This window comes from Lissotriton vulgaris, chromosome 2_1 (genome assembly GCF_964263255.1).
Source record: "Lissotriton vulgaris chromosome 2_1, aLisVul1.2, whole genome shotgun sequence".
NCBI classification, from domain to species: Eukaryota; Metazoa; Chordata; class Amphibia; order Caudata; family Salamandridae; genus Lissotriton; species Lissotriton vulgaris.
The window spans coordinates 1,850,815,899-1,850,841,729 of record NC_141687.1 but is presented as its reverse complement, the minus strand read 5'-3'; the positions used below and the strand labels follow the sequence as shown (position 1 = coordinate 1,850,841,729).

The 25,831-nt window shown below is 46.7% G+C and overlaps 1 protein-coding gene across 2 annotated transcripts in view; it reads right to left on the bottom strand.

The window, feature by feature from the left end:
- Nucleotides 1–6,048: 6,048 nt before the first annotated feature.
- The window catches only part of LOC147733403 (zinc finger MYM-type protein 1-like), a 77,940-nt gene continuing 58,157 nt past the window's right edge, over nt 6,049–25,831 (bottom strand). For both annotated transcript variants that reach the window (XM_086958023.1, XM_086958024.1), the window contains 2 exons: nt 17,433–17,557; nt 6,049–9,217 (listed from right to left, as the gene is read on the bottom strand). In XM_086958023.1, the coding sequence (XP_086814149.1) occupies nt 7,081–9,192 (2,112 nt within the window). In that variant the 5' untranslated portion in view covers nt 9,193–9,217; nt 17,433–17,557 and the 3' untranslated portion in view covers nt 6,049–7,080. The remainder of the gene's footprint in view (nt 9,218–17,432; nt 17,558–25,831) is intronic.

Genomic DNA, 25,831 nt, shown 5'->3' with positions numbered 1-25,831 from the left:
CGCAAACAAGCAAGCAGATAAAACAGGTATATGGGAAGTTTGGTGCGGGTAGGGCCTTCCTTCAAGAACATTTTGGTAAAGAAGTGGGCAAATGGTGCACTGTTGGACAGGCCTCATGGCCGGCCGTCCCCTCCCCGCATGGCGGGTCGGGGACCCCTGTTCCTCCTGTTCTTCGGACAAGAACCACCCGTGCAACCCGCCGGGGAAATTCACCAGCCCTTCCCCGACGGAACATTGGCTCCTGAACCCCACCGTACCAGCTGGCCCGGGTCCCGTCCAGAACCCCGGTCTCCGGCCCAGCCGCCATCTTGGACATACATGACCAGGCCTCGTGGCCTCGGGTCAACCTCGGCCAGGCCCCGACAACGAGGCACCACCATCCGCCCAGGGGGTGAAGAGACCACTTGGCAGGTCAATGTCGATGGCTCCCCTCCGCCAGGTGTCGATCGCCCCCAGCCTCCCCGGGCGCTGGCTCCACCCCCCTGCTGGGTGTCGGGACACCCTCATCCCGGACCTCCCGACCTCCAAGTGCGAGGGTCCGGACATCAAAGGGCGCCAGACCTATAACTGGGGCAGCTCCAGAGCAGGAAGGCAGTTGTATCCTGGAGTCGAGAGACACCGAGACAAACTCATCCTTGGAGGCCTGCTGGCGCTGCCGCGGCTCCTCTTCGTGAACCATCTTTGAAGGCCTGCTGGCGCTGCCGCGGCTCATCCTCGTCGTAACCCATCTTCAAGGCCTGCTGGCGCTGCCGCGGCTCATCGTCATCGTGGACCATCTTCGAAGCCTGCTGGCGCTGCCGCGGCTCTCCTCATCGTGAACCATCTCCGAAGCCTGCTGGCGCTGCCGCGGCCTTCCTCGTCGTGAACCATCTTCGAAGCCTGCTGGCGCTGCTGCGGCTCTCCTCATCGTGAACCATCTTCGAAGCCTGCTGGTGCTGGCGCTGCCGCGGCCCATCCTTGCGAACCCTTCAGCTCGAGGATTGTGAGCTCCACCTCTTGCTGCTTCTGTACCAGACCGGTACTCAAACTGTCCCGCTACCCTTTTCCCCAAAGAGACTAGAATTGATGGGATCCTCGTATCCTGGTCCCACTGTACCGCTCATCACCTTGCCTAAAAGATATATAAAAGTGTGCAGAACTCCTCTCTGTGTGGTGTCTATCTGTGGGGGGGAAGTTACCTGTCTGTACGATCACCGGAGGCCTCTCCCCCTGTACTCGGCCGACCCTCCGGGTCCCCGTCTAACATGCACAATAAAGACAATTTGAGTAAGCAAGGTTTATAAAAGCACTTTGAACGAGTAGCTGTGACAACGCTCTATAGTTTACTGAATTTCAATTGTTCAAGAATTACTGTAGTATGCAAACTGTACAATGAGACAAGCATGGTTGTCACTGCACTGAATCTCATTGGTTAACCTGAAAATCTCCATGCCATATTGATGATCTTATAACAAGCATGGACATTGAAAAAAGAAAACTTAAATGTTAATTACGTTTTGATCAAAAATTGAAACATTGGCTTGTACATATATGCAAGTCTGTATGTGTGTATATATATATATATATATATATATATATATATATATATATATATATATATATATATATATATATGAAAAAAGACCACTCATTGCTCAGTGACCCAAGGACACAGCGGGGATTGATGAAGGAGCTCTTTATTCACTGAAGGTTGCGCAGCATAATGCATTTCGGCGTTTCCGCCTTCCTCAGACGCCGCTCACAACTGGTAAGGTGCCTTTTACCTCCTTGAGAATTCTACGGTGCTCCCTTTGTAGAAAGCGATCCTACCGAGACACAAGATGGCGGCCGCTCCGGACTGTTTAGAATGTTGACAGTCACCAGGGAGCCAATCCGCTTCTCCTCGCGAAGTTCCGTTACGCGTCAGGTACGCGAACCGGGGCGCTAACCGGGACGCTGTCACAGATATATCTGGTTTTTCAAATGTTCATTTCTCAAAATCCACTGGAGCACATATATTGAGATATAGCAAAGGCACGTCGGGCAAACCAAATCTATAATTTTGCCAAGTTTCGTATAAATCCATTCAGTTGTTCGAGCTAAAAGTGATTCCAACCGCCCTATGGAAAAATGAATGGGAAAAACGCGTTTTGGGACCCCCCTTTGTACTCTGCCCCCCCTTGACGAAACCCCCCCAAATTTTCAGGGGCTGCTCAGAAACAAAATGTGCCATTTTCCTGAAGATTTCAGCCAATTCCGTCAACAAACGCCAAAGTTATTCGACATACAATTTTCAGGAATCCCATAGGAAAAAAATCCTAACTATATATACCTACTGGCGACCACCAATAGGTAATATATATATATATACATATATACATACACACACACACATCTCATGGTGGGAGCCTCGAATCGCTTCGTAAGAACGTGTTCAACATTTTCTTCAAACGCCGCAACAGGAGGCGCAATTCCAAAGCGAGGTGCGGCAAGGGGCAACTCCCGGAGGAACTGGAGAAAACCCCAATAAGTGAGAATAATACAGTGATCAATTTAACTGACTTCGTCTTGTCTAAAGCAGAGGAACAACTGCTAATGTTAGGACTTTCATTTTGCCCTAAATCTGATTTTTCTTACACTCAGGCGCGTAGACGTTTTTAAATTCATCAGGAAGATCAAGCTGATGAAGTATTTTCAACTACATCCAAAGCCTGATGTGTTGGCAATAACTAACACAAACACAACATCAGATTTGACTAACGCCTCTCTGCAAGTGAGAAATCTGGAAGGCCTGCAGACTTTACTATCTTTGGAACATAATGATGATGATACACCTACTGTAAGTCAAGTGATCCCTGTTAATAAGCCAGCTCATAGTCCATTCCGGAGTAAATCAACTTTTCTACCTCTCATGCCAAAGGACGCGGTTGACGTCTTTAGTGACAGAGTTATATCAGAACTAAAACAACTGAACAGAACTACTTTGGGAAAAAAGAAACAGTATAACCATCATAACGAACAATACTGGCAATTGATGAAAAAAATTCAAAGTGATCAATCAATAATTGTCAAAAACGCTGACAAAGGTGGTAACACTGTATTATGGGCAAAAGTGGATTATATCAAAGAAGCCCAAAGACAATTGGATGATCCTTTATGTTACACCAAGACGACCAAGTTTGCCATGTTGAAGAGCAATGATACTACTAGAAAAAAGATCAATCAGTGGCAAAGACAAAGCCTCATCACTAAAGAGGAGGCCAAATTTCTCTGCGTTTCACATCCGATCACCCCTGTTTTTTACCTTCTTCCCAAAGTGCACAAATGTATCACCCCTGTTCCTGGTCGTCCTATCATTTCGGCATGTGGGAGTATGAATGAAAATCTTTCCAAATACATTGATTATTTTCTCCAACCTCATATGATTTCACTCCCCTCCTATCTCAAAGACACTACAGATTTTTTGGTTAAAATCAAACATGTTAATTGGTGTTCTGAATTTTGTTTTTTGGTGATGGACATTGAATCATTATATACTAGCATTAACCATGTGGAATGTTTGGAGGCAGCCAAATATTATTTAGATTTCGCAATTCCATTCTGCGTAATCATAATATCATGCTAGTTGAAATGATGAACATCTTCTTGTCTAATAACTATTTCCAATTTGAAAATGAATTTTACCATCAAGAGAGAGGCGTCGCCATGGGTTCGTACTTCTCCCCCAGCTATTCATGTTTACATGTTGACTGGTGGGAGGAGCACGTGTTGGGTAAAACCCATGGTCATTGGCTTTTACATCTTGCCCATTATTGGCGCTTCATCGACGACATCTGTATTATTTGGAAAGGGACACAAGCGGAGGCCCAACAATTTGTTAATGAAATTAACATTAACAATCGTAATCTGAAATTTACTGCCACTATCTCAGACTCAGCTGAGTTTCTGGATGTTCAAATGTATATTAAACAGGGTAAGCTCCACACCAAACTTTACAGAAAAACAACGGCGGGCAATGCAATTTTGCATGCCCGCAGTGCCCATCCTACACACACAATTAACAGTATACCTTTCGGTGAGTTTGTCCGAATCAAGAGAATTTGTAGTGATTCAGTCACAACAGATCAATGCCTCAAAGAATCCATTTCCAGATTTCAAGAGCGCGGTTATAGTACAGATTTACTGCAACGCGCCCTTTCGAAAGTATCCTTACTTTCGAGGGATGATTTATTGACTCTCAAACCAATGACCCTTATTGAGGAAATTGACACCAAGGTAGTACGTCTCATTACCACCTTTTGCTCTCAACAACGCAAACTGAGACGTATCATTAACTCCGAATGGCCTATCATTTTGACGGACGTCATTTTGGGTCCCATTATACCTAATAAACTGGCCATCACCTTTAGGAGAGCTCCCTCCATGAAGGATGCTCTAGATCATGCCCAACCTGAAATGACACCTAAGCGTACCTGGTTAGCAAAAACTGGCTTTTTCAAATGCACGTCTTGTCGTGCTTGCACCTTTGCAGTTAATGGTACCCATTACAAGTCAGCATTTAATGACAAATCCATCCCCATTTCTGAATATCTGACTTGCAGGAGTGACTGTCATCTACCAACTCAAGTGTACTTGCAATCTTTCTTACATTGGCAGCACCAAACTACCTGCCAATCAACGTATTTTACAACACATACACGCAATCATAAATTCAGACAGTAACTACCCGGTGGCTCGCCACTTTAAGGCTGTGCATAACAACAGATTGAAAGATTTGCAATACACGCTTCTAGGGTCTGTCCCAAACCCCGGACGGGGGGGGAGACAGGGAGAAACTCCTAAGTCAAAAGGAAACCTATTTCATCCTGTTATTCGATTCTAAGGCACCTAATGGCCTAAATGCCACTGACGAATTACACAATTTTCTGTAATATTGATCTGAATCTAAATCTTTGAGTTTCTGATTAGGTCACTCATAGTAAATAAGTAACTCATAAATAGAAGAATAATGAATTTCACTGTTGTCTATTATGAACTTTGATGATTTTCTATTCCTGTGCTTCAGCTTTAACCGTTAGAAATAATTTATTGTTTTTTATTTTTAAGTTGTTCACTCAAATTATTATGAGCAAGTTTTTTAAGCGGTTGACATTCTGTGAATCATGTGTGATATTGTTTGGAATATATTTTTCTGAGTTAGACACAACTTTATTGCAACTTGGTTGAAAAATGTTTATTATCTGTTTGTTGGTAATTCCTGAAATGAATTTAAACATTTGTGTAAAATTGATTTCTTTTGATCATATTGGATCGATTGCGATTTATGGGGGATTCCAACTTATTAACTCATAACATTATATTTCAACCGTTTGTTTGGATATTCATGCACTATGCATGGATTTGTCGAATTGTCTCTTTTTTGTGACTCTCAGTTTGTGGGGTTTGATTTAACTTAATACAAAGCGAATAATTACTCAACATCTATGGACTTAAGCACTATGCTTTAATTTTTTGGTTTCCATCAAATGCTTACAATATCTTTATGTACGAATGTTATTTGAAACATGTTATTTATATCATGCCAATCGATGTCATTATGGACTTTATCTGATTTTTATGGGTGATTGAGCTTGCTCCACACTATTTATTGTTCCATTGGCTGTGGGCGCGTCATGTGACCAAGCTCCTTTGCAGGAGCGAAACGCGTCAGGGAAGAGCATCAGCTCTACACTTTTTTTGTTTAATAAATTTACCACTTTGATAAGACGGTGTGATGGCGTTTTAGCTCTGCGCTAAATTGACTGGTCAGAGAAGAGGTCCGCGCCTGCTGTATTGCAGCTTCGCAAGAGGTCAGGAGTGTTCTTGATATATATATATATATATATATATATATATATATACACACACACACACACATCTCATGGTGGGAGCCTCGAATCGCTTTGTAAGAACGTGTTCAACATTTTCTTCTCAAAGCCTAGTTATGACATCAGTAAAGACATTTAATATATTAGACATAGCTGCTTCGTTCTATAACCAGAAAACATCAAATTGCCTTTGAGATAACAATTCTTAGTACTTCAAAGATTTCTTTATTAATTAACTTGCAAATTAAATCTACTAAGACAATACAAGCTAGTGAGATTTTCAGGACTGGACACAGGGAAACAGCAAGACAAATGTCAAAGAGTGTCCCACAAGGCGCTTAATGTGATATATGCAGGAGATGAAGTAGTATGATCGCATCACCACCCTCCCCCACCCCTCCAATTTGCTAGAACTCCATTAGCCCGCCTCAGTTCACTACATCAAAACCAGGTAGATGATTACAAACATTGATGATCTAGTGGGCCAGCAAGGCTCCTCTTATCTTGGGGGCACACTTACCATCTCTGCTAGCTATCACAATCCTGCAGTCAGGACATCATCATAGCAGATTAAGGGTACAAAAGAAAAATTTTTAGGGCCCAGACATTTTTCACGTATGCGCCCAGGAACAATATCCATGTATAAATCACATCAAATCTTTGCTACACTGCAGCAGTAGTGTTGGAAGACACACTTCTTGAAAGAACACACTACATCACATGAACGTAACAAACCAGTTACCAATCCTGCCAGTAGTTGACTATAACCCTGACCGGAACTTACCTGCGTTTGTGGGCAAATTCCAGCTACAAAAGTACAAACATATATTAATCTTCTAATCAGCACATTCCTCTCTGGAGTGATACATCTTAATGAATGTTACTTTACATTATATTCACAAGTTGGGAGCAACACATGTTATAAATATGAGTGCCATTACATCCAACAACAAACTAGAAGAACAAAGTAATCAAAAATGAAACAGGTTTTTTGGAGCAGATAGCATTTGCATAGACGGCAGTCTCAACCTACACAACGTAATGAGATAGGTGCTGCTAAAACAAATATATTGAATGTAATGTCTCAAATGCTCAGTATTGAGTTTAAGAGCATCTATTTTGCAAAAGAGATTGCAGCCTGGCATACATCGCTGATTTCACGGACTACAAGATCTGTACAACAGAGCAGGTCACAAACTGCCAGTATTAGAGAAAAGTTAAGATAAACACTTGTTCACTTCTTGTAGATTAAATCAGCACGTCTGTCTTTAATAGCTGCAAACTTCTCAATTACTTGAACATTAAAGTCTGGGATTTGCTTAACAAGGTCTCTCTCTATAGATAGCATTGCTAAAGCATTTAGTCCTTCTTCTATCATTGTGCTCCTCAAGAATGTCTTGATTCTTTTCAAAGTTGGAAAACATCGTTCTGACTCTGTTGTTGTCATGGGAGTAGTTAGGAGTATTTTTAATAAGGTTATTGTCTCTGTAAGTGTGTTTTCCATGTTAAGTTTTTGAATTAAAGCGAACAATGAAATGACACCCTTAGCCTGCCGATAGACATGCATTCCATATAGCACAGTTAACTCCGTTCTTAGATTCTCTTTGTTGAGTATAGTATACGTTTCCACAGCTTCATGCAGTGCTTGCTCAGGGAAAGAAATTTCATAATTTGCAAATAGGTCACTTTGTAGTAATGTGGCACTCACCAAATGCTTTGTAAAAAAAAAACGTTGCTTTGCATGCTCAACAATAGTGTCACATATTTCCTTAGCAGTTCGGACCAGACTGCTGATGCTTTGTCTGCTTTTTGAAAAAACAGAATCTTTTGGCAGTCGGCTGTCTAAACTGTCAATTCCTTCTCGAACTTTGTTCATGTCGGTGACAAACTGAATTGAAGCCCATTGTATAGATACAGTCTCTATATCTCGTTTCTGTAGCTGGTTATGGAATTTGTCAACAAGAGACATTACTTCATTAAACAAAAACAGAAAGAATTGGAACTCCCTGTCGTGAAGTGTTCTAGCAAAGCCACGGGCCTCACTTCGAGTTTTGATTTCAAAGTCGCCATTGGCTTCAATGGCATCAAAACATTTCTCAAGATCAATCCTACATTCATATATTAGGTTGACTGTGCGCATGTTAAAGTTCAAACAAGGTGCAGATCCATTTGGAACCCTACTCTCCACAAAGTCCTGAAGTATTTTGGTTCTTTTGGATGAACCTGAGAAGAATGCTGCAATGCCGGCTACATCCAAAAAGAAAATTCTGGCATCAGAGATCTTGACTACTGCTTGTGGCACAATATGATTTAGTTTGTGGGCATAACCGTGTACATAATGAGCATTGGGGTACACATCTCTAATTTTTTCCTGTATTCCACCAAATATTCCACTCGTAACTGAGGCACCATCGTAGCTTTGTGCAATTAGTTTTTGCTTTTCAGAGTGCTCTGGAAAAACCAAGTCCAGTTCAGTGAGCATAGATGTAGCAACAGTTTCAGCAATGGAGTTTCCAAAATGTATAAAACCGTAGAATCTTTCTACTAGTTTAATGTCATTTTCAATATACCGAAAGATTAATAAGGCCTGTGTTTTATTGGCCGTATCAGTGGTGTTATCAGCCTGAATAGCTACAAAGTCTGTGTTTTTCATCTGCTGGACAATGTAGCTTCTTATAATCACTAGCATACATTCAAGAAGTTCGTTTTGTATGGTTTTAGAGGTGCCCTTTAACACTGCAACATTTTCTAAATGAGCTTCCATTTCATGGTCTAAGCTTGCCATTAAATCTACAAGGCCTCTGAATATATAAGGATTTGAGGAGCTTTCAGTTTCATCATTCCCTTGTAACACACGTTCAAAAGCACCACAAAAGCGAATGCAATCAATTAATGTTGACAGTGTGCGTCTATTTTTATCGACTGCTTCATTGTGTTTCATTATTGCTCTTCGGTATGTGTCGCTTATTTGGGCATCAATGGTTTTATTTCCCAACATTCCCAGTCTTGTCATGTTTTCCAAATGACAACTCGAGTGTGCATGTTTCTTTATTTTATTGGCCAAATGCTTCAAATTTGTCACGCCATTTACTGTCCAATTAAGGTCACCACTAAACAGCAAGCAGGGAAAGCAGAACACAGCATTTTTTGAAGTACTTCCTGTAAGCCAATCAACTTTTGTGTACCAGGTGTTTGAGAATTTACGTTTGTATACCTTCCCTCTGTCTTGGAAAGTCTGTTGTAGTTGTAGATCTGGCCGGTCAGGTCCTAATTGTTTTATAATTAGTTTGTTTTCATGACTCAGTCCGAGGAATGGATTTGCAAGTAGCTGCTCTACTGTATTCATTGTCTCTTACAAATATTAAAGGTACCTGTAAAATTGAAATACAATGTGTAAGATTATGCAAACTTTTTTTATTTTTAATAGACTTTACTGGTGTTTTCACAGGTTTATACACAATACAATCTGCCAGCTTTATTATACAAAAATAGTACAGTAACATTTACGCTTTTGATGCTTGGTGGGGAACCTGGCTACTCTGGACATTAGTGTCATTGCAATAAAGAAAACTATATCTAAACTTTTATACATATCTATGTATGCTGTCCACTTTATGATCAGCTACTACATTTTTATTTTTTTAATGACTTTTCTCTCCATTTTACCAATGTGATCTCAACTAACCCATGTGTACTATGTGATTCGGGTACTATATTAGCTAGGGTGGCTGCTTATATGTGTACTTTTCAGAGGACGGCAGGAACAATGGAGAGGAGGGAGGGCGAGGGGGGAAGAGAGAGTGGAAATGAGGGGGGATTTTACACAACGCGCTCTCTTTGCGAGATCCGGATACCTTGTCTCGTTGAGCTGGACCATGCCCTCCTTACACGCCAGTATATGTTAGTATGGTATGGCTATTGCCCCACATGGGGGACCCACTCATCCTTGGTAGGAAAAAGGTGCATTCAATTTCCCTTCCACAAACGACAAGTAATCCCGCCACTGCATGGGGTTGGTCTGTGGGAGATCTTGGGGTGCCTTCAGTGTGTGTCGTGTGTTCCGCCACCAGTGCCTTACAGAGGTCCAATAACCGGATGCATGTGTTGAGTGCTGCGCTCGATTTCAAAGACATGGCAATTCTTCGTTTTGCTAATACCAAAGCAAAATCTAAGAATTTATGAAGGTTTTTGCGCCCTGCATTGCGCCCTGCAGTGCGCTTGGTGAAACTCCGTAGAAAATGTTGGGCTTGCTCTGGAATTATGGCGTTGGTCACTTCCCCCAGTGTCGCCGCAATCTCGCTCCAGAAGGCCTCGAGGCAGGGGCACGACTAGACCATGTGAAGGAACTTTGCACCCACACCTGAGCAACGAGGGCATATGTCAGTCGATGTAGGATACATCCGGGCCAGACTGTGCAGCGTTAAGTATGTGTGATGCAAATAATTAAGCTGCATATATTTCAGTCTGGCGTGAGTGAATATACTTTTGGAATACCCTATTCACCGCACCCATTACTCATGGTGGTTGATAGCTCAGAATCGTAGTACTCTCAGAGCTTTGCCAATAGAAGGTTTCGACCACGTCTCACTAAGTTATATATTGCTGTCACCGCCTGTCTGCCCTTTCCATGTGTCAGCAAAGTCTGCAGAACCTGTGAGGTTTCCGGTTCGGAGTCAACGTTCGCCCCATTTTGGTGTAATTGCCTTGCCAGTAATGTACAAAGCATAAAAGTACCTTGTGGGATAGCGAAGTTATCTATCAGCCCTTCCAGGCTCTGCAGCTGTGATTCTACAAATAAGTCGCCCCAGGTGCCCAATCCTACCTCTGCCCATGTCTATAATTCCGGCCGGTCATGAAAAGTGAATGCCCCCGGCAACATCTCAAGCGGTTGCATAGGTGCATATGGTGCCACCTGGTTTTTAGGGGTCACGTACGCCAGCCTGGCTGCCATCATTAGAAGGTTGCCTTGTTTTTGTTTTTTTTGCAACAGAGTAGTGGTGCCGGATAGGCATTGTATTATAGCGGTGCGGCTTTTAGGCATTGCCCATCGAGATATATCACCTGGGCACTCTCCAGCCATCTCATTGGACACTGGAGCTGTGCAGCAGCGTAGTAGTGCTCATAATTTGGTGCCCCCTTATCCCCGTCTATAAGTGGTAGATCCATTTTATGGAGTGCCACTCAAGACTTATTTTATTTGCAAAGTTTTATATAGCGCTGGCTAGACCCGGAGGTATCTGAGCGCTTTTCTTGAGGATCAGCGAGTTACAGGTTACATTATTACATCAATTACAAGAGCAAAATATAGACATAGGAGAAAAAAATTAATTTACACAATAATAGCATAACAAGACATACGTCTTGTGGGGAATAAAAGGCAGAGGGGGAATGGTAAACCGGGTAAAGGATTGCAGATAGAGTCAGGCGAAGGGGAAAAGTACTACATGGGGAACAAAGCTGTCAAAGTGGGAGACAGACAAAACCGACCTGAGTACCAGTGAAAGAATACGATGTGAGGGGTTTGGGGACCAACGGATGGGGTGGGGTTGCAAACTAGAAGAAAAGGTCAATCAGGCGAAGAAGGTGCAGTCCAGCAGAAAAGAGAATAGGTTTAAAGCACCAAGAGGGAGGACCTACAGAAGCTGATAGCACTATCCCCAAATGGCGGGATATAGAAAATAAAACAAACAAGCATTTGCAATGCAATAGGTCTCGCATTAAGAAAGTTTGAGCTATTGGTATTGTAAATGACAAACTTTGTATTTATGTGTTGGTTTTGAAAATAGCTAAATAAATAGCTTTGTCATTTACAATTCCAATAGTTTTATCTTTCGAAAATGTAACACCTGTAGCATTTGTAATGCAATATGTGTTGTATTTACGTGACTTAGATGTATTGATATTACAAATAACAATGGCTTTTAATATTTTTAAATAATTAATACTTAAATAAAAGTTATTGTAATTTATAATGGCAATTGCTTAAACTTTTGTATATAACTTTTGAGAAGATTATGTTCAGTGTATTTTATTGTGACGAAAATCCAAGAACAGAATTGAAATATTAACATCTTTTTGTGACATTTGTAATAAGGCTTGAAACATTGAGAGAACATATTTGAACCAGTTGTTGTTGAATGGTTGCACAGATTGATGCTGTGGTGGCGCGGAGTGATTCTGTGGCGTTCAGTGATGCTGTGGTAGCACATAGTGATGCTGTGGTGGCGCTAAGTGATGCTGTGGTGGTGCGATAGATAGAGTGAGTGCGATAGATAGAGTGAGTGCGATAGAGTGAGTGCGGGAGGGCGATAGAGAGGGAGGGCGATAGAGAGGGAGGGCGATAGAGAGGGAGGGCGATAGAGAGGGAGGGCGATAGAGAGAGAGAGAGTGAGGGCGATAGAGAGAGAGGGCGATAGAGAGAGAGAGAGTGAGGGCGATAGAGAGAGAGAGAGTGAGGGCGAGAGAGAGAGAGTGAGGGCGATAGAGAGAGAGAGAGTGAGGGCGATAGAGAGAGAGAGTGAGGGCGATAGAGAGAGAGAGTGAGGGCGATAGAGAGAGAGAGAGTGAGGGCGATAGAGAGAGAGAGTGAGGGCGATAGAGAGAGAGAGAGTGAGGGCGATAGAGAGAGAGAGAGTGAGGGCGATAGAGAGAGAGAGTGAGGGCGATAGAGAGAGAGAGAGTGAGGGCGATAGAGAGAGAGAGTGAGGGCGATAGAGAGAGAGAGTGAGGGCGATAGAGAGAGAGAGAGAGTGAGGGCGATAGAGAGAGAGAGAGTGAGGGCGATAGAGAGAGAGAGAGTGAGGGCGATAGAGAGAGAGAGAGTGAGGGCGATAGAGAGAGAGAGAGTGAGGGCGATAGAGAGAGAGAGAGTGAGGGCGATAGAGAGAGAGAGAGTGAGGGCGATAGAGAGAGAGAGAGTGAGGGCGATAGAGAGAGAGAGAGTGAGGGCGATAGAGAGAGAGAGAGTGAGGGCGATAGAGAGAGAGAGAGTGTGTGAGGGCGATAGAGAGAGAGTGTGTGAGGGAGGGCGATAGAGAGAGTGAGGGAGGGCGATAGAGAGAGTGAGGGAGGGCGAGAGAGTGAGGGAGGGCGAGAGAGTGAGGGAGGGCGAGAGAGTGAGGGAGGGCGAGAGAGTGAGGGAGGGCGAGAGAGTGAGGGAGGGCGAGAGAGTGAGGGAGGGCGAGAGAGTGAGGGAGGGCGAGAGAGTGAGGGAGGGCGAGGGAGTGAGGGAGGGCGAGGGAGTGAGGGAGGGCGAGAGAGTGAGGGAGGGCGAGAGAGTGAGGGAGGGCGAGAGAGTGAGGGAGGGCGAGAGAGTGAGGGAGGGCGAGAGAGTGAGGGAGGGCGAGAGAGTGAGGGAGGGCGATAGAGAGAGAGTGAGGGAGGGCGAGAGAGTGAGGGAGGGCGAGAGAGTGAGGGAGGGCGAGAGAGTGAGGGAGGGCAATGGCGAGAGAGTGAGGGAGGGCGAGAGAGTGAGGGAGGGCGAGAGAGTGAGGGAGGGCGATTGAGAGAGAGTGAGGGAGGGCGAGAGAGTGAGGGAGGGCGATTGAGAGAGAGTGAGGGAGGGCGATTGAGAGAGAGTGAGGGAGGGCGATTGAGAGAGAGTGAGGGAGGGCGAGAGAGTGAGGGAGGGCGAGAGAGTGAGGGAGGGCGAGAGAGTGAGGGAGGGCGAGAGAGTGAGGGAGGGCGAGAGAGTGAGGGAGGGCGAGAGAGTGAGGGAGGGCGAGAGAGTGAGGGAGGGCGAGAGAGTGAGGGAGGGCGAGAGAGTGAGGGAGGGCGAGAGAGTGAGGGAGGGCGAGAGAGTGAGGGAGGGCGAGAGAGTGAGGGAGGGCGAGAGAGTGAGGGAGGGCGAGAGAGTGAGGGAGGGCGAGAGAGTGAGGGAGGGCGAGAGAGTGAGGGAGGGCGAGAGAGTGAGGGAGGGCGAGAGAGTGAGGGAGGGCGAGAGAGTGAGGGAGGGCGAGAGAGTGAGGGAGGGCGAGAGAGTGAGGGAGGGCGAGAGAGTGAGGGAGGGCGAGAGAGTGAGGGAGGGCGAGAGAGTGAGGGAGGGCGAGAGAGTGAGGGAGGGCGCGAGAGTGAGGGAGGGCGAGAGAGTGAGGGAGGGCGAGAGAGTGAGGGAGGGCGAGAGAGTGAGGGAGGGCGAGAGAGTGAGGGAGGGCGAGAGAGTGAGGGAGGGCGAGAGAGTGAGGGAGGGCGAGAGAGTGAGGGAGGGCGAGAGAGTGAGGGAGGGCGAGAGAGTGAGGGAGGGCGAGAGAGTGAGGGAGGGCGAGAGAGTGAGGGAGGGCGAGAGAGAGGGGGGGGCGAGAGAGAGAGGGAGGGCAAGAGAGAGAGGGAGGGCAATGGAGAGAGGGAGGGCAATGGAGAGAAGGAGGGCGATGGAGAGAGGGAGGGCGATGGAGAGAGGGAGGGCGATGGAGAGAGGGAGGGCGATGGAGAGAGGGAGGGCGATGGAGAGAGGGAGGGCGATGGAGAGAGGGAGGGCGATGGAGAGAGGGAGGGCGATGGAGAGAGGGAGGGCGATGGAGAGAGGGAGGGCGATGGAGAGAGGGAGGGCGATGGATAGAGGGAGGGCGAGAGAGGGAGGGAGGGCGACAGGGAGGGAGGGCGAGAGAGTGAGGGAGGGCGAGAGAGTGAGGGAGGGCGAGAGAGTGAGGGAGGGCGAGAGAGTGAGGGAGGGCGAGAGTGAGGGAGGGCGAGAGAGTGAGGGAGGGCGAGAGAGTGAGGGAGGGCGAGAGAGTGAGGGAGGGCGAGAGAGTGAGGGAGGGCGAGAGAGAGGGGGGGCGAGAGAGAGAGGGAGGGCAAGAGAGAGAGGGAGGGCAATGGAGAGAGGGAGGGCGATGGAGAGAGGGAGGGCGATGGAGAGAGGGAGGGCGATGGAGAGAGGGAGGGCGATGGAGAGAGGGAGGGCGATGGAGAGAGGGAGGGCGATGGAGAGAGGGAGGGCGATGGAGAGAGGGAGGGCGATGGATAGAGGGAGGGCGATGGAGAGAGGGAGGGCGATGGATAGAGGGAGGGCGAGAGAGGGAGGGAGAGCGACAGGGAGGGAGGGCGAGAGAGTGAGGGAGGGCGAGAGAGGGGGGGGCGAGAGAGAGAGGGAGGGCAAGAGAGAGAGGGAGGGCAAGAGAGAGAGGGAGGGTGATAGAGAGAGGGCGAGGGAGAGAGAGTGAGGGAGGGCGATGGAGAGAGAGTGAGGGAGGGCGATGGAGAGAGAGTGAGGGAGGGCGATGGAGAGAGAGTGAGGGAGGGCGATGGAGAGAGAGTGAGGGAGGGCGATGGAGAGAGAGTGAGGGAGGGCGATGGAGAGAGAGTGAGGGAGGGCGATGGAGAGAGAGTGAGGGAGGGCAATGGAGAGAGAGTGAGGGAGGGTGATGGAGAGAGGGAGGGCGATGGAGAGAGGGAGGGCGATGGATAGAGGGAGGGCGATGGATAGAGGGAGGGCGATGGATAGAGGGGGTGAGGGAGGGCGATGGATAGAGGGAGGGCGATGGATAGAGGGGGTGAGGGAGGGCGATGGATAGAGGGAGGGCGATGGATAGAGGGGGTGAGGGAGGGCGATGGATAGAGGGAGTGAGGGAGGGCGATGGATAGAGGGAGTGAGGGAGGGCGATGGATAGAGAGAGTGAGGGAGGGCGATGGATAGAGCGAGGGCGGTAGAGCAAGGGCGGTAGAGCAAGGGCGGTAGAGCAAGGGCGGTAGAGCAAGGGCGGCAGAGCAAGGGCGGCAGAGCGAGAGCGGTAGATTGAGGGCAAGATCATCAACAACTCCATCAAGACCGAAACCTGAAATAACGCAGAGATCAACGCCTTACTCAAGAAACCCAAGGCAGACCCCCACTACTCCCGTTCCCGGCGAAAGTACTAGAGAAGATTGTCAACAGGCAACTGACCTCCATCCTCGAAGAGAACATCCTGGACCCGTCCCAATCCTGATTCCGCAGTAACCAAAGCACTGAAACAGCCCTCATCGCTGCCACCGACGACATCAGGGCTCTGCTGGATAACAGAGAAACCGCTGCCCTCATCCTCCTGGACCTTTCGGCCGCCTTCGACACAGTCTGCCACCACACCCTACGCACACGCCTCCACAACGCAGGGATCCGCGACAAAGCCCTGGACTGGACCACCTCCTTCCTCACCGGAAGAACCCAGAGTGTCCGCCTCCCTCCATTCTGATCTAAAGATACCAAGATCATCTGTGGCGTACCCAAAGGATCGTCCCTCATTTGGGCACTCTTCAACGTCTAGCTGGCACCGATCGCACGACCTCCACATCATCTCATACGCCGACGACACCCAGCTAATACTCTCCCTCACCAAGGCTCCCAACCACCGCCAAAACCAACCTACTCAAAGGAATGAAGGCCATCGCCGAATGGATGAACAGCCGCCTGAAACTGAACCTGTACAAGACGGAGGTCCTCATCATCTGATCCACCCCCTCCACCTGGGACACCTCATGGTGGCCGGCCGCGCTGGGAGAGGCACCCACGCCCGCTGACCACGCATGCAACCTGGGGGTCATCCTGGACTCATAGCTGTCAATGACCCAGCAAGTCAACGCCGTCTCCTCCTCCTTCTTCAACACCCTCCGCATGCTACGCAAGATCTACAGTTGGATCCCCACCGAAACCAGAAGGACCGTCACCCAGGCCCTCGTGAGTAGCAGGCTGGACTAAGGCAAAGCCCTCTAAGCGAGAACATCAGCCAAACTCCAGAACAACTACAACGCATACAGAACGCCTCTGCCCGCCTCATCCTCGACATCCCCCGCCACAGCCTCATCACAACCCACCAGAAAGACCTGCACTGGCTCCCCATCAACAAGAGTATCACCTTCAAGCTCCTCTCCCACGCTCACAAAGCACTCCACAACACTGGACCAGCGTACCTCAACGAACGACTCCTCTTCTACACCCCGAACCGCCAGTTTTGCTCCGCTGACCTCACCACCGTCCCCTGCATTTGACTAGTGACCGCCGCCGGCAGATCATTCTCCAACCTCGCCGCCAAGACTTGGCACACCCTCCCCATCCGCCTATGACAGACCCAGGACCTGCTGACCTTCAGGAGACTTCTCAAGACCTGGCTATTCAAGCAGTAGCAGTACCCCCGCCCCATCCCTGACGCCTTGAGACCTTCACAGGTAAGTAGTGAGCTCTACAAATGGATTGATGCTAGCATTACGACCAACATAGCGTTTGAAAAGCAGTGGTTGGGATTTGAACCTACCAGCCAGCCGGAACGAATATTACCCTTTATTATATGCTGGCTTTTGTATTGTGTGGTCTGATTGTATATCTTTTTATATAAAGTTTATACTTGTTTTATCAAACTCATGTGGAGTCCATTTGGGGTGTCACCGGTGGGTTGCTGCGAGTGTGGTTGCACATACTGTACACTTGTGCTTTGGAGAGAAATCTATCAAGACAGTTTAATAGAGGTAGTTGAACAGAAAAAAAAGTCCCGAAGCAGACAAGTACTAGAACTGATCTCCAGAGCCCACAAAATACATACACATATAAGTAGGTAGTAAAGTATATATAAGAGGTCTTGAATGCTCGACCTAAAAATGATGTAGCATCAGTTTTCTTACGTTAAACTCTGGGGTTCGTAGCATGGAATTCAGCTGCAACAAGCGCAGCAAAGGAGGTTGGGTTCTGTGCAAGACCTCTTCTTCGTCAAAGAAATGATGTAAACTTCTTAAGGCCTCACAAAAAACTGAAAAGAAAAAGGACTACATAATTAGTGGTGGCAATCAGACACAAATTACACATTACAGGCCAATTAGTTCATACTACACTGTGAAAATTACTAATGTGAAAAGGGATTATTTTGAAGAGGTTCCCTAAATTTTGTGCTGGGAAATAAATGGCATAGAGTCACTATATAGTAACAGTCCACAAAAAGAAGCACTGGAGGCAACTGAAGAGTTCATAGATGAATTTGCTCTAAAACTTTAATTGAATGTTTAAATATAGTATTAACTGAAAATGTTTTTAAGTTTGGTCAGAATTTATTCCGCCAGATTAAAGGTGTAAGTATGGGGGCCTCAGTAGCACCATCTATAGCAAATATCTACATGGACCTTTTTGAGATTAAATATATCTATAATGAAGTTGCCCCATTTTTTGAGTCGGTTTCCCATTTGTCCAGAAATATAGATGACATTTTCTTTATCTGGACGAATAGGGAAGACAATCTACAAGAATTCCTACAGTGGCTCAATTTAGCAGACACAAATCTTAGATTTACTGCACATACCAGTACACAAGAGGTCGAATTCCTAGACAGTTTAATTGGACACAATTTAGATGTTTTATAAGTAGATTTATTTGTTAAGCCTACTGCAAGGAATACTCTCCTGCATTTTAAGATTTATCATCCGCACACTCAGAAACAAAGTATTCCCTTTTCGCAATTACTACAAGTGCGGTGTAATTGTACAAATATATCAGATTTTGTCTTGCTGGTGAGGGAATCATACAAGTGAGCAAGATTTTACGATAGGGATCATCTCCTTAAATTAGCTACAGGTACAAAATCTAACCAGCTTGTATGTGTCACAAAACATTCTACTTTAAATGCCAGTCAAACAAATTATCAATTCCAATTGGCATATTTTAAACAGTGATCCAGAACAAAAGAATACAATTGCTAAACCACTATTTGTGCATCATCAAAATTAAAAATATTAAAGACATAATTGTTCATTCACGGTTTGATTATCATACTTAGGCAACCTTTTATTCAAGACACCATTAATGGTAGTGCACCTGTTGATTCTTAATGGTTTCACCATTCAGGCACAACAATCATGGACTCAAAATGTGATTCATTTAATCCTTTGCCCATGCCAATTGGGCTATGTCGGAGAGACATCTAGAGCAATCCAAACAAGAATTACAGAACATCGGTCTGCTATTAGGACAGCAAAGCTAACTGCACCCTTAGTCAAACATTATTTGATTTGAACCAAAAACCAGAAGACATGCAATGGCTAATTTTGGAAAAAGTTAAAATGTCCGATGATAAAGGCGAATTGGTAATTTGCAAAAAAAGAAAGGTTTATTGGATCTTCTCTTTAGATACCTTTTTTTTAAAATTCTTTTTATTAAACACATAAAAATTATAAAACACTTACAATAAATACACTGGGATGCATCTCACGCACAAAACTTAAGACCTGCCTCTTCTCTCTGATCTAACCCACTCTATCTCCCTGGACGTCACTGAACTTCTCTGGCTGTTGTATATCTTGAGCGCCGGACACCCCCGTCGGGGGTAGCTGCGCGCTTAACAAGCTTCTAAAATAACATAATAAAATATATCCTCCTATACAGAAATTTTCCTACGTAAATACCAACATCCGGGTTTAAGGGTCCCCCGACATTATTGAATCTTCCGGTTCTGCAGAGGGAGCGCATATATCACCTCTATAAACATTCCAGGGCCCCCAAATCTTTCGCCATTTCTTGGGCCTCCCCCTAGCCACATACACCACCCGCTCTCTAAACATGCACCAGTCCAAATCTTCCATCCATTTCCCGACTGTAGGTGGCTGATTCGCCCCCCACAATTGTGCTATATTACGTCTGGCAATACCACATGCCAACGTGGCCCACACCTTTCCATGGGACGGGAGATCTGTCGGGTCCCAAACATTCAGGAGGCAACGCTGCGCCTCCAACTCAAAGCTCACTCCCCACACCTCACGCACCTTGGCATGAATAGTGGACCAATAGCCCCGAACGAGGGCACAGTCCCACAACACATGAAAGAACGTTCCAGACTCGCCACATCCTCTCTTGCACTCATCACTCACAGCCAAGCCCATTTGCACCAGCCGTGGGCCAGTCACATAGCAGCGGTGGAGGACCTTCAACTGAACCAGTCGGAGCCTCGTTTGGATTGCAACGACCCTCGGAGAGGCCACGGCCTCCCTCCAGTCCTCATCATGTAGGATCAATCCATCTGCTGTCCACTGGTCCCTAAGTACCACCAAGGGATCTTCCGTGTTATTAACTAGTTTTTTAATAGATTAAGGAGATCGTTTTAGTTGGAAGATGACCGTCCAACACTCGATCCTCCAACTGGGAAGCCTCCGGGAGCTTCGTGTCACAAGGAATACCAGCAAGCCGCGCATGTCTATTCTGAAGGTACCGAAACCTCTCGCTCCCTTGCAATTGATATCGTTCCTGCAAAGTTTCAAATGGGAGGATGCCATCCTTACCCAAGAGATCCCCAACTCGGGAAATCCCAATGAGGTCCCATTTGTCGAAACCCTTTGACTTCCATAAGATGCCCAAGCGTTCAGAATTCCAGGAGTGTGGCCAGTGTGATCTTCCCATCCCACTTAAGGGAGCGGTTAGCCTCGTGCCAGACCTGAACAGCAGTCGCCGTTGGTCCCACCAGGGGGAAGCGTCCGCGCCTCGCATAAAGTGCCCTAGTGAATTCCCCCCCTGGGAACCTGGCCGCGGTCCATAATATAGCCGGGGTCCAACGGAAAGCCATAGATAGCCTGATTAACCGCCGCCAATTGTGACGCCCAATAATACTTACGGATATTAGGCAGGCCGATGCCCCCCGTCATACCATGGCAACGTCAATTTCACAATTCGGGGCCTTCCGTCCCAAAGAAGCGGTCTCTGAAGAGACTCAACCTCCCTGAAGTACGAAGGGGGAACCGGGTCCATAGAATTCTGAAGCACGTAGAGGAAATGAGGAAGATAGAACCGGCGAAGATACGCAGTTTACTTAGGACGCTCAACGCCTAATTCGAGGAATGTATGCACTACTTTGAAAGAGGGGTGCCGAATCAGATCTAGTAGACCATCACTCAGCTACACACGAGAAATATTTTAGACTTTTTTTATGAAGATGACTTTTGCCCTCGAAATACCAAGGTTGTTAAGATCACAACAGAGATCAACCATTTATCATCTGGGATAATTATTATTCCCTTCTTAGAGGTATAGATCATCCTTACCCTCAACTTTTGCCGATACACTATTAGTTCCGGGATTATAAGAAACCAAGGACTATATCACAAAGATTCATTTACATATCGCACTTTAAGGAAGGAAAAAGTATCCATTTCTGTCCTGATGATGGTGGCCTAATTATTGTGGCGCCACCGAAACGCGTCGACGCCTCGAAGTTGGGTTAAATTCATTTAGGGTCTAGTGGTACAGAGGCATAAAACGTTACGCCCTCTCCCTAGTTCACTACTTTGTTTGAATTAACTGTCCAAAGGTCAAACCTGGTGTTTGTTCGGTTTCATTTCCTTCCATGTAGTATTGCGGTCTTAATATATTCTCCTTGGGTGATTATTGTGATATTGTTATTTTATCATGTGCAATGATTTTATTTTGTGTATTCTTGCAAATTTTATGGAATTAATTTTGTACTGCTAAATATATGTATATTATATAAAGAACAGATTCTGTTTTTTAAAACCAAAAAAACTGTGTTGTGTTTTCCTATGTAGGTGTTCTAGTATGGCTGAATTAAATGTTTGACAGCGGGGTGAATGGACACTAAGACATTTCTTTAAAATTCCACTCCAAAGGGAATCTTATTTTGACATTGTCAGTTGTAGCGCTCTGTCCCTTTGGATTTTTAGAGCCCCTCTCCTTGTTTTCAAGGAAACGAGGAAGAGCCATCATCTTAAACAGCACAGCACGACCGAGAAGAGAAACCGGAAGCAACTTCAAACGAGTCACGTCGCGCCTAAGCCAAGCCAAGGGAGGCAACAGGTTATTGGAGTATCTGCTCTGAGGATTCAGGGATATAAAAATACTGAGATATTTAAATCCCTCCGTTTCCAGTTTGACCGGACAACCTGGAGGAACATCCGGGGGGTCACCACTCAAGACAAACAGGACCGACTTTGTCCAATTAATAGCGAAGACGGAATATCTGCCAAACACCTCCAGGATGTCTAAAAATACTATGAGCGAAGTTCGAGGAGAGGTCAAGACAACAAAATATTATCCGTGTGAAGAGATATCTTGTCCTCCCAGTCGGGTGTCCATCTGAGCCCTTTAATTGATCTATCCCAGCGAACCCAAGCCGCAAGCGGCTCGAGGGCCAACGCAAATAACAGCTGGGAGCGAGGACAGCCTTTCTGCTGCCCCTCCTCTCCAATGCAAAATCAGCCGATCTGTGGTTATTGACAACTACTCGGGCCAGCGGACCCAAGTATAAGAGGCGGACCCAAGAAACAAACTCAGAGCCTATACCCATCTTGCCCAGGACGGCAAAAAGATAGGGCCATTCCACTCTGTCAAAGGCCAAGGTGGCATCCAAGGATAACAAAACAGTCGGCTTGTGTATCCGTGATGCCCCTCCGAGAACCAGAACCCCATGCAACCTGCGCAAATTAAGAGCAGTGTTCTGGCGGGGCATAAAACCTGACTGATCTGGATTAATCAGCGTCGTGATAACCTTTACCAGGCGGTTCGCCAATAATTTTGACAAGATTTTGGGTTTAGCATTTAACAAGGAGATTGGCCTATACGAAGAACACTCGGTCTTCGGCTTACCTTCCTTATGCAGGATGCACAAGTTACTACTTGTGTAACGATATATCTGTAAGAGACATTAGTTAGTGATAGATTCCTTACCTTAGAATATCCCCAGGCGTCAGACTGGATCTGGAAATTTTTGCATAGCAATACCCCTGCACGTCGGTAGGCGTCGTCTGCGGCTCCGCGTCAGTCGTCGGCAGCGCCGGAATGATCTCATCCGAGTACTTAGACGCCGCCCATGCGCACTGACATCAGTTCTGAAATACAGCTTTTCCGCGCCAGATACGCAGAGCCCTGATAGAACCAACACTGGTGCCATGAAACTAGGGCCCAGAAAGGGGATGACCTTAACCCTAGATATCGGATCACAGAACGGGGAGGATGGGTGGGTCGGTAAGGAATTTATCACTAACTAATGTCTCTTACAGATATATCGTTACACAAGTAGTAACTTGTGCATCTGAAAGAGACACGTTAGTGATAGATTCCTTACCTTAGAATAGATACCCCAGCAATACCAACCCCGGTGGTGGGTCTGCGAACCAATATCACACCAGAAAGTCCTAGAGGACGGAACGGCCAAAGAAGCCATCCCTCCAGACTTGACTGTCCAGGCAGTAGTGTCTTGCGAAAGTGTGCAGCGAGGCGCACGTAGCCGCCTGGCAAATGTCCTGTAAGGGGACTCCTCGGCCCAAGGCAGTTGTTGTTGCCGTGGCTTGAGTGGAATGAGCCCGCAATCCAGCAGGGGGCTCCTTCCTAAGCATTGTGTGCATGGACTCCTGAGGCGGAAGCCGGGAGTATAGAGCTTTTTAAAAAAAAATATATCACTTGCTAGACAATTTAATTTACGCTACTTTCTATCCTCCAAATTGAAATACTTGTGTTTTTTAAAATTCACCCCCTACTGCCGCATTGCGCCGCATCTTACCTGCGGAATACCCTGCATCATTGGAAGCCGATTTTCGGGCTCCCGGTGAACTCGCATCCATTCCCCTCGAGGTGCAGACTTCGGGCGCCATCTTGGATCAGGTGAAGGACAGCGCTCTAGTGGCTGGGCGATTTGGGCCCTGTCACTATAAAATGAACGCCCCTTCCCGAACTCGCAGCGGGCGCGCCGTTCCATCTGGGCCCGTCCGGGCCAGGCTGGGTATATGGCCAGACACTATGCCCATTTCTTCCGAACATCGTATTGAATACTCGCGAGATGAACTCCTGCATCTAAGGACTAGAACCACCCCCTCTAAATCACTAACATCTCACCAGGGTGACCCACCTTCGAAAGACAATCGCCAGATGCCGAAGTATATAAGCCTGGCCCTGCTTAATTGTAGATCTATACCCAAACCCTGCATAGAAATCAATCTACTAATTCAAGATACTAACGTGGATATATTATTCCTCACGGAAACATGGCTGACCTCCAACTCTGAGGCAGACATTGTCAGTATGTTACCCCAGGGATTCCTGATACAGTTTCACAACAGAACCCAGGGAAAGGGAGGTGGGCTGGCCATAGTTTACAGGGACAAGTTCACCTGCAGGATACAAGAGGGAGGAATCTCGGACTGTGAAAGTGTTTATTCTAACTTACAAATTACGCCAAATAAATCCTTATCCGGTATTCTTATATACCGCCCCCCCCCCCCTCCCCCGGAAGCCTAGGACAATTCGTAGGCTCACTGCTAGAAACCACAATTACCTCCTGTGCCGCGACACCTAATTTTATTCTACTAGGGGACGTGAACCTTCATTTCGATGACTTCCCCGACAAAATAGCAGGCGATCTTAAATCGGAGCTTAATGCGTTTGACCTCCACCTAAAAAACTTTGAGGCTACACACACAAAGGGACATCTTCTCAACCAGATTTTCTCAAACATCCCCCAGCTAGAAATATCTCCCTCTCTCCCCTTACCTTGGTCGGACCACTTCTTTGTCCCGTTCGCATGGCAAACCAACACGGACTGCCCGCAGGCTCAGGTGCCTCGCACTCTGGAGAGAGCATGGTCCAAACTCTCCCTTGAGAGCTGGACCCTTGAACTAGAAAACACTGCCCCTCCCGCTGATCCCGACCCACTGAAAGCTGACACTAATTTTACCAATTGGCTGACTAATACCCTTGATTCGGTAGCACCCAAGAAAAAATGAAAAAGAAGAGCAAGGTTTTTTAATCACCATGGTACTCTCAAGAGCTTAGAGACTTAAGAAAAATCTGCAAAAACCTGGAACGTAGGAGGAAAGATTGGGCCCCCCTCAATAAGGAGAAATATAAAGCAGCCATGAGGATTTATAAATCAGCTCGGAAAACAGCCCAAGCTTCCTTCTTCGAAGAGAAAATTAGAACGTCCTCCAACTCATCTCGAGAGACATACAAAATAGTAAAAGATCTGCTCAAAATCCCGAACCCCCCCGCTGGTGCAGGATACGCGGACACCAGATGCAACCAATTAGCGGCCTTCTTTGAGAGCAAAATAATAAACATCCTACAATCCCTACCGCTAAAGTCACATATCTCTGCCCCTGCGGATCTTACTGCCGCAATCACAAGCCCCACTCTGGATTCCTTTACCCAGATATCCAAATATTCAAACTGCTCTGTCCGCCATGAAGAGTGGATCCCCTAATGATCCGGCTCCCATGTATATTCTTCAGCATGTGGGACCTACCATCTCCCCTTTGGCTACAGACCTTATTAATGCTTCGTTTGATCAAGGGGTGGTTCCCCCTGGCTGGAAACAGGCAGTAGTAAAGGCGCTACTAAAGAAACCAGAACTTGACCCCCATGACTTCGCAAACCTCCAACCAATTTCTCTGTTGCCAGGGCTTAGCAAGATCGCAGAGAAAACTGCAGATCAACAACTCTCTGCTTTTTTAGAAACCAACAGGCTGCTCCGCACCTCTCAAACCGGGTTCCGCCCTGGCCAGGGGACTGAGACCGCTCTCTTAACACAGTGGTCGAGGAAGCAAGGTGCATCTTGGATTCGGGAGGATCAGCTTTGCTGATCTTCCTGGATCTAAGGGCAGCATTCGATACCGTGGACCATAAGATCTTAGTCCAGCGCCTTTTTAACTTAGGGGTAAGAGGCACCGCATAGCGGTGGCTTACATCCTTTTTGAAGAACAGAACCTTCCAGGTTTGGGAAGGGAATGCGCGCTCCAAGCCTTTCTCCCTCCAGTGTGGGGTGGCGCAGGGCTCTTCATTGAGCCCTACTTTATTTAACATTTATAGGGCCCCCCTGGAGGATGTTGTCACTCCCTTTGGGATTAAAGTTGTTACATACGCTGACGACACCCAATTGGTTATCTCGCTCTCCCTGGAAAAGGACAATTCTAAAAACCTGCATAACGCCTGTCAGAAATCTACACATGGATGTGCGACTCTCGACTTCAATTAAATGGCACAAAAACAGAACTCATGCTTCTGGGCCAGCAAATGACATCCCTTCCCACCTCCATCTGGCCCA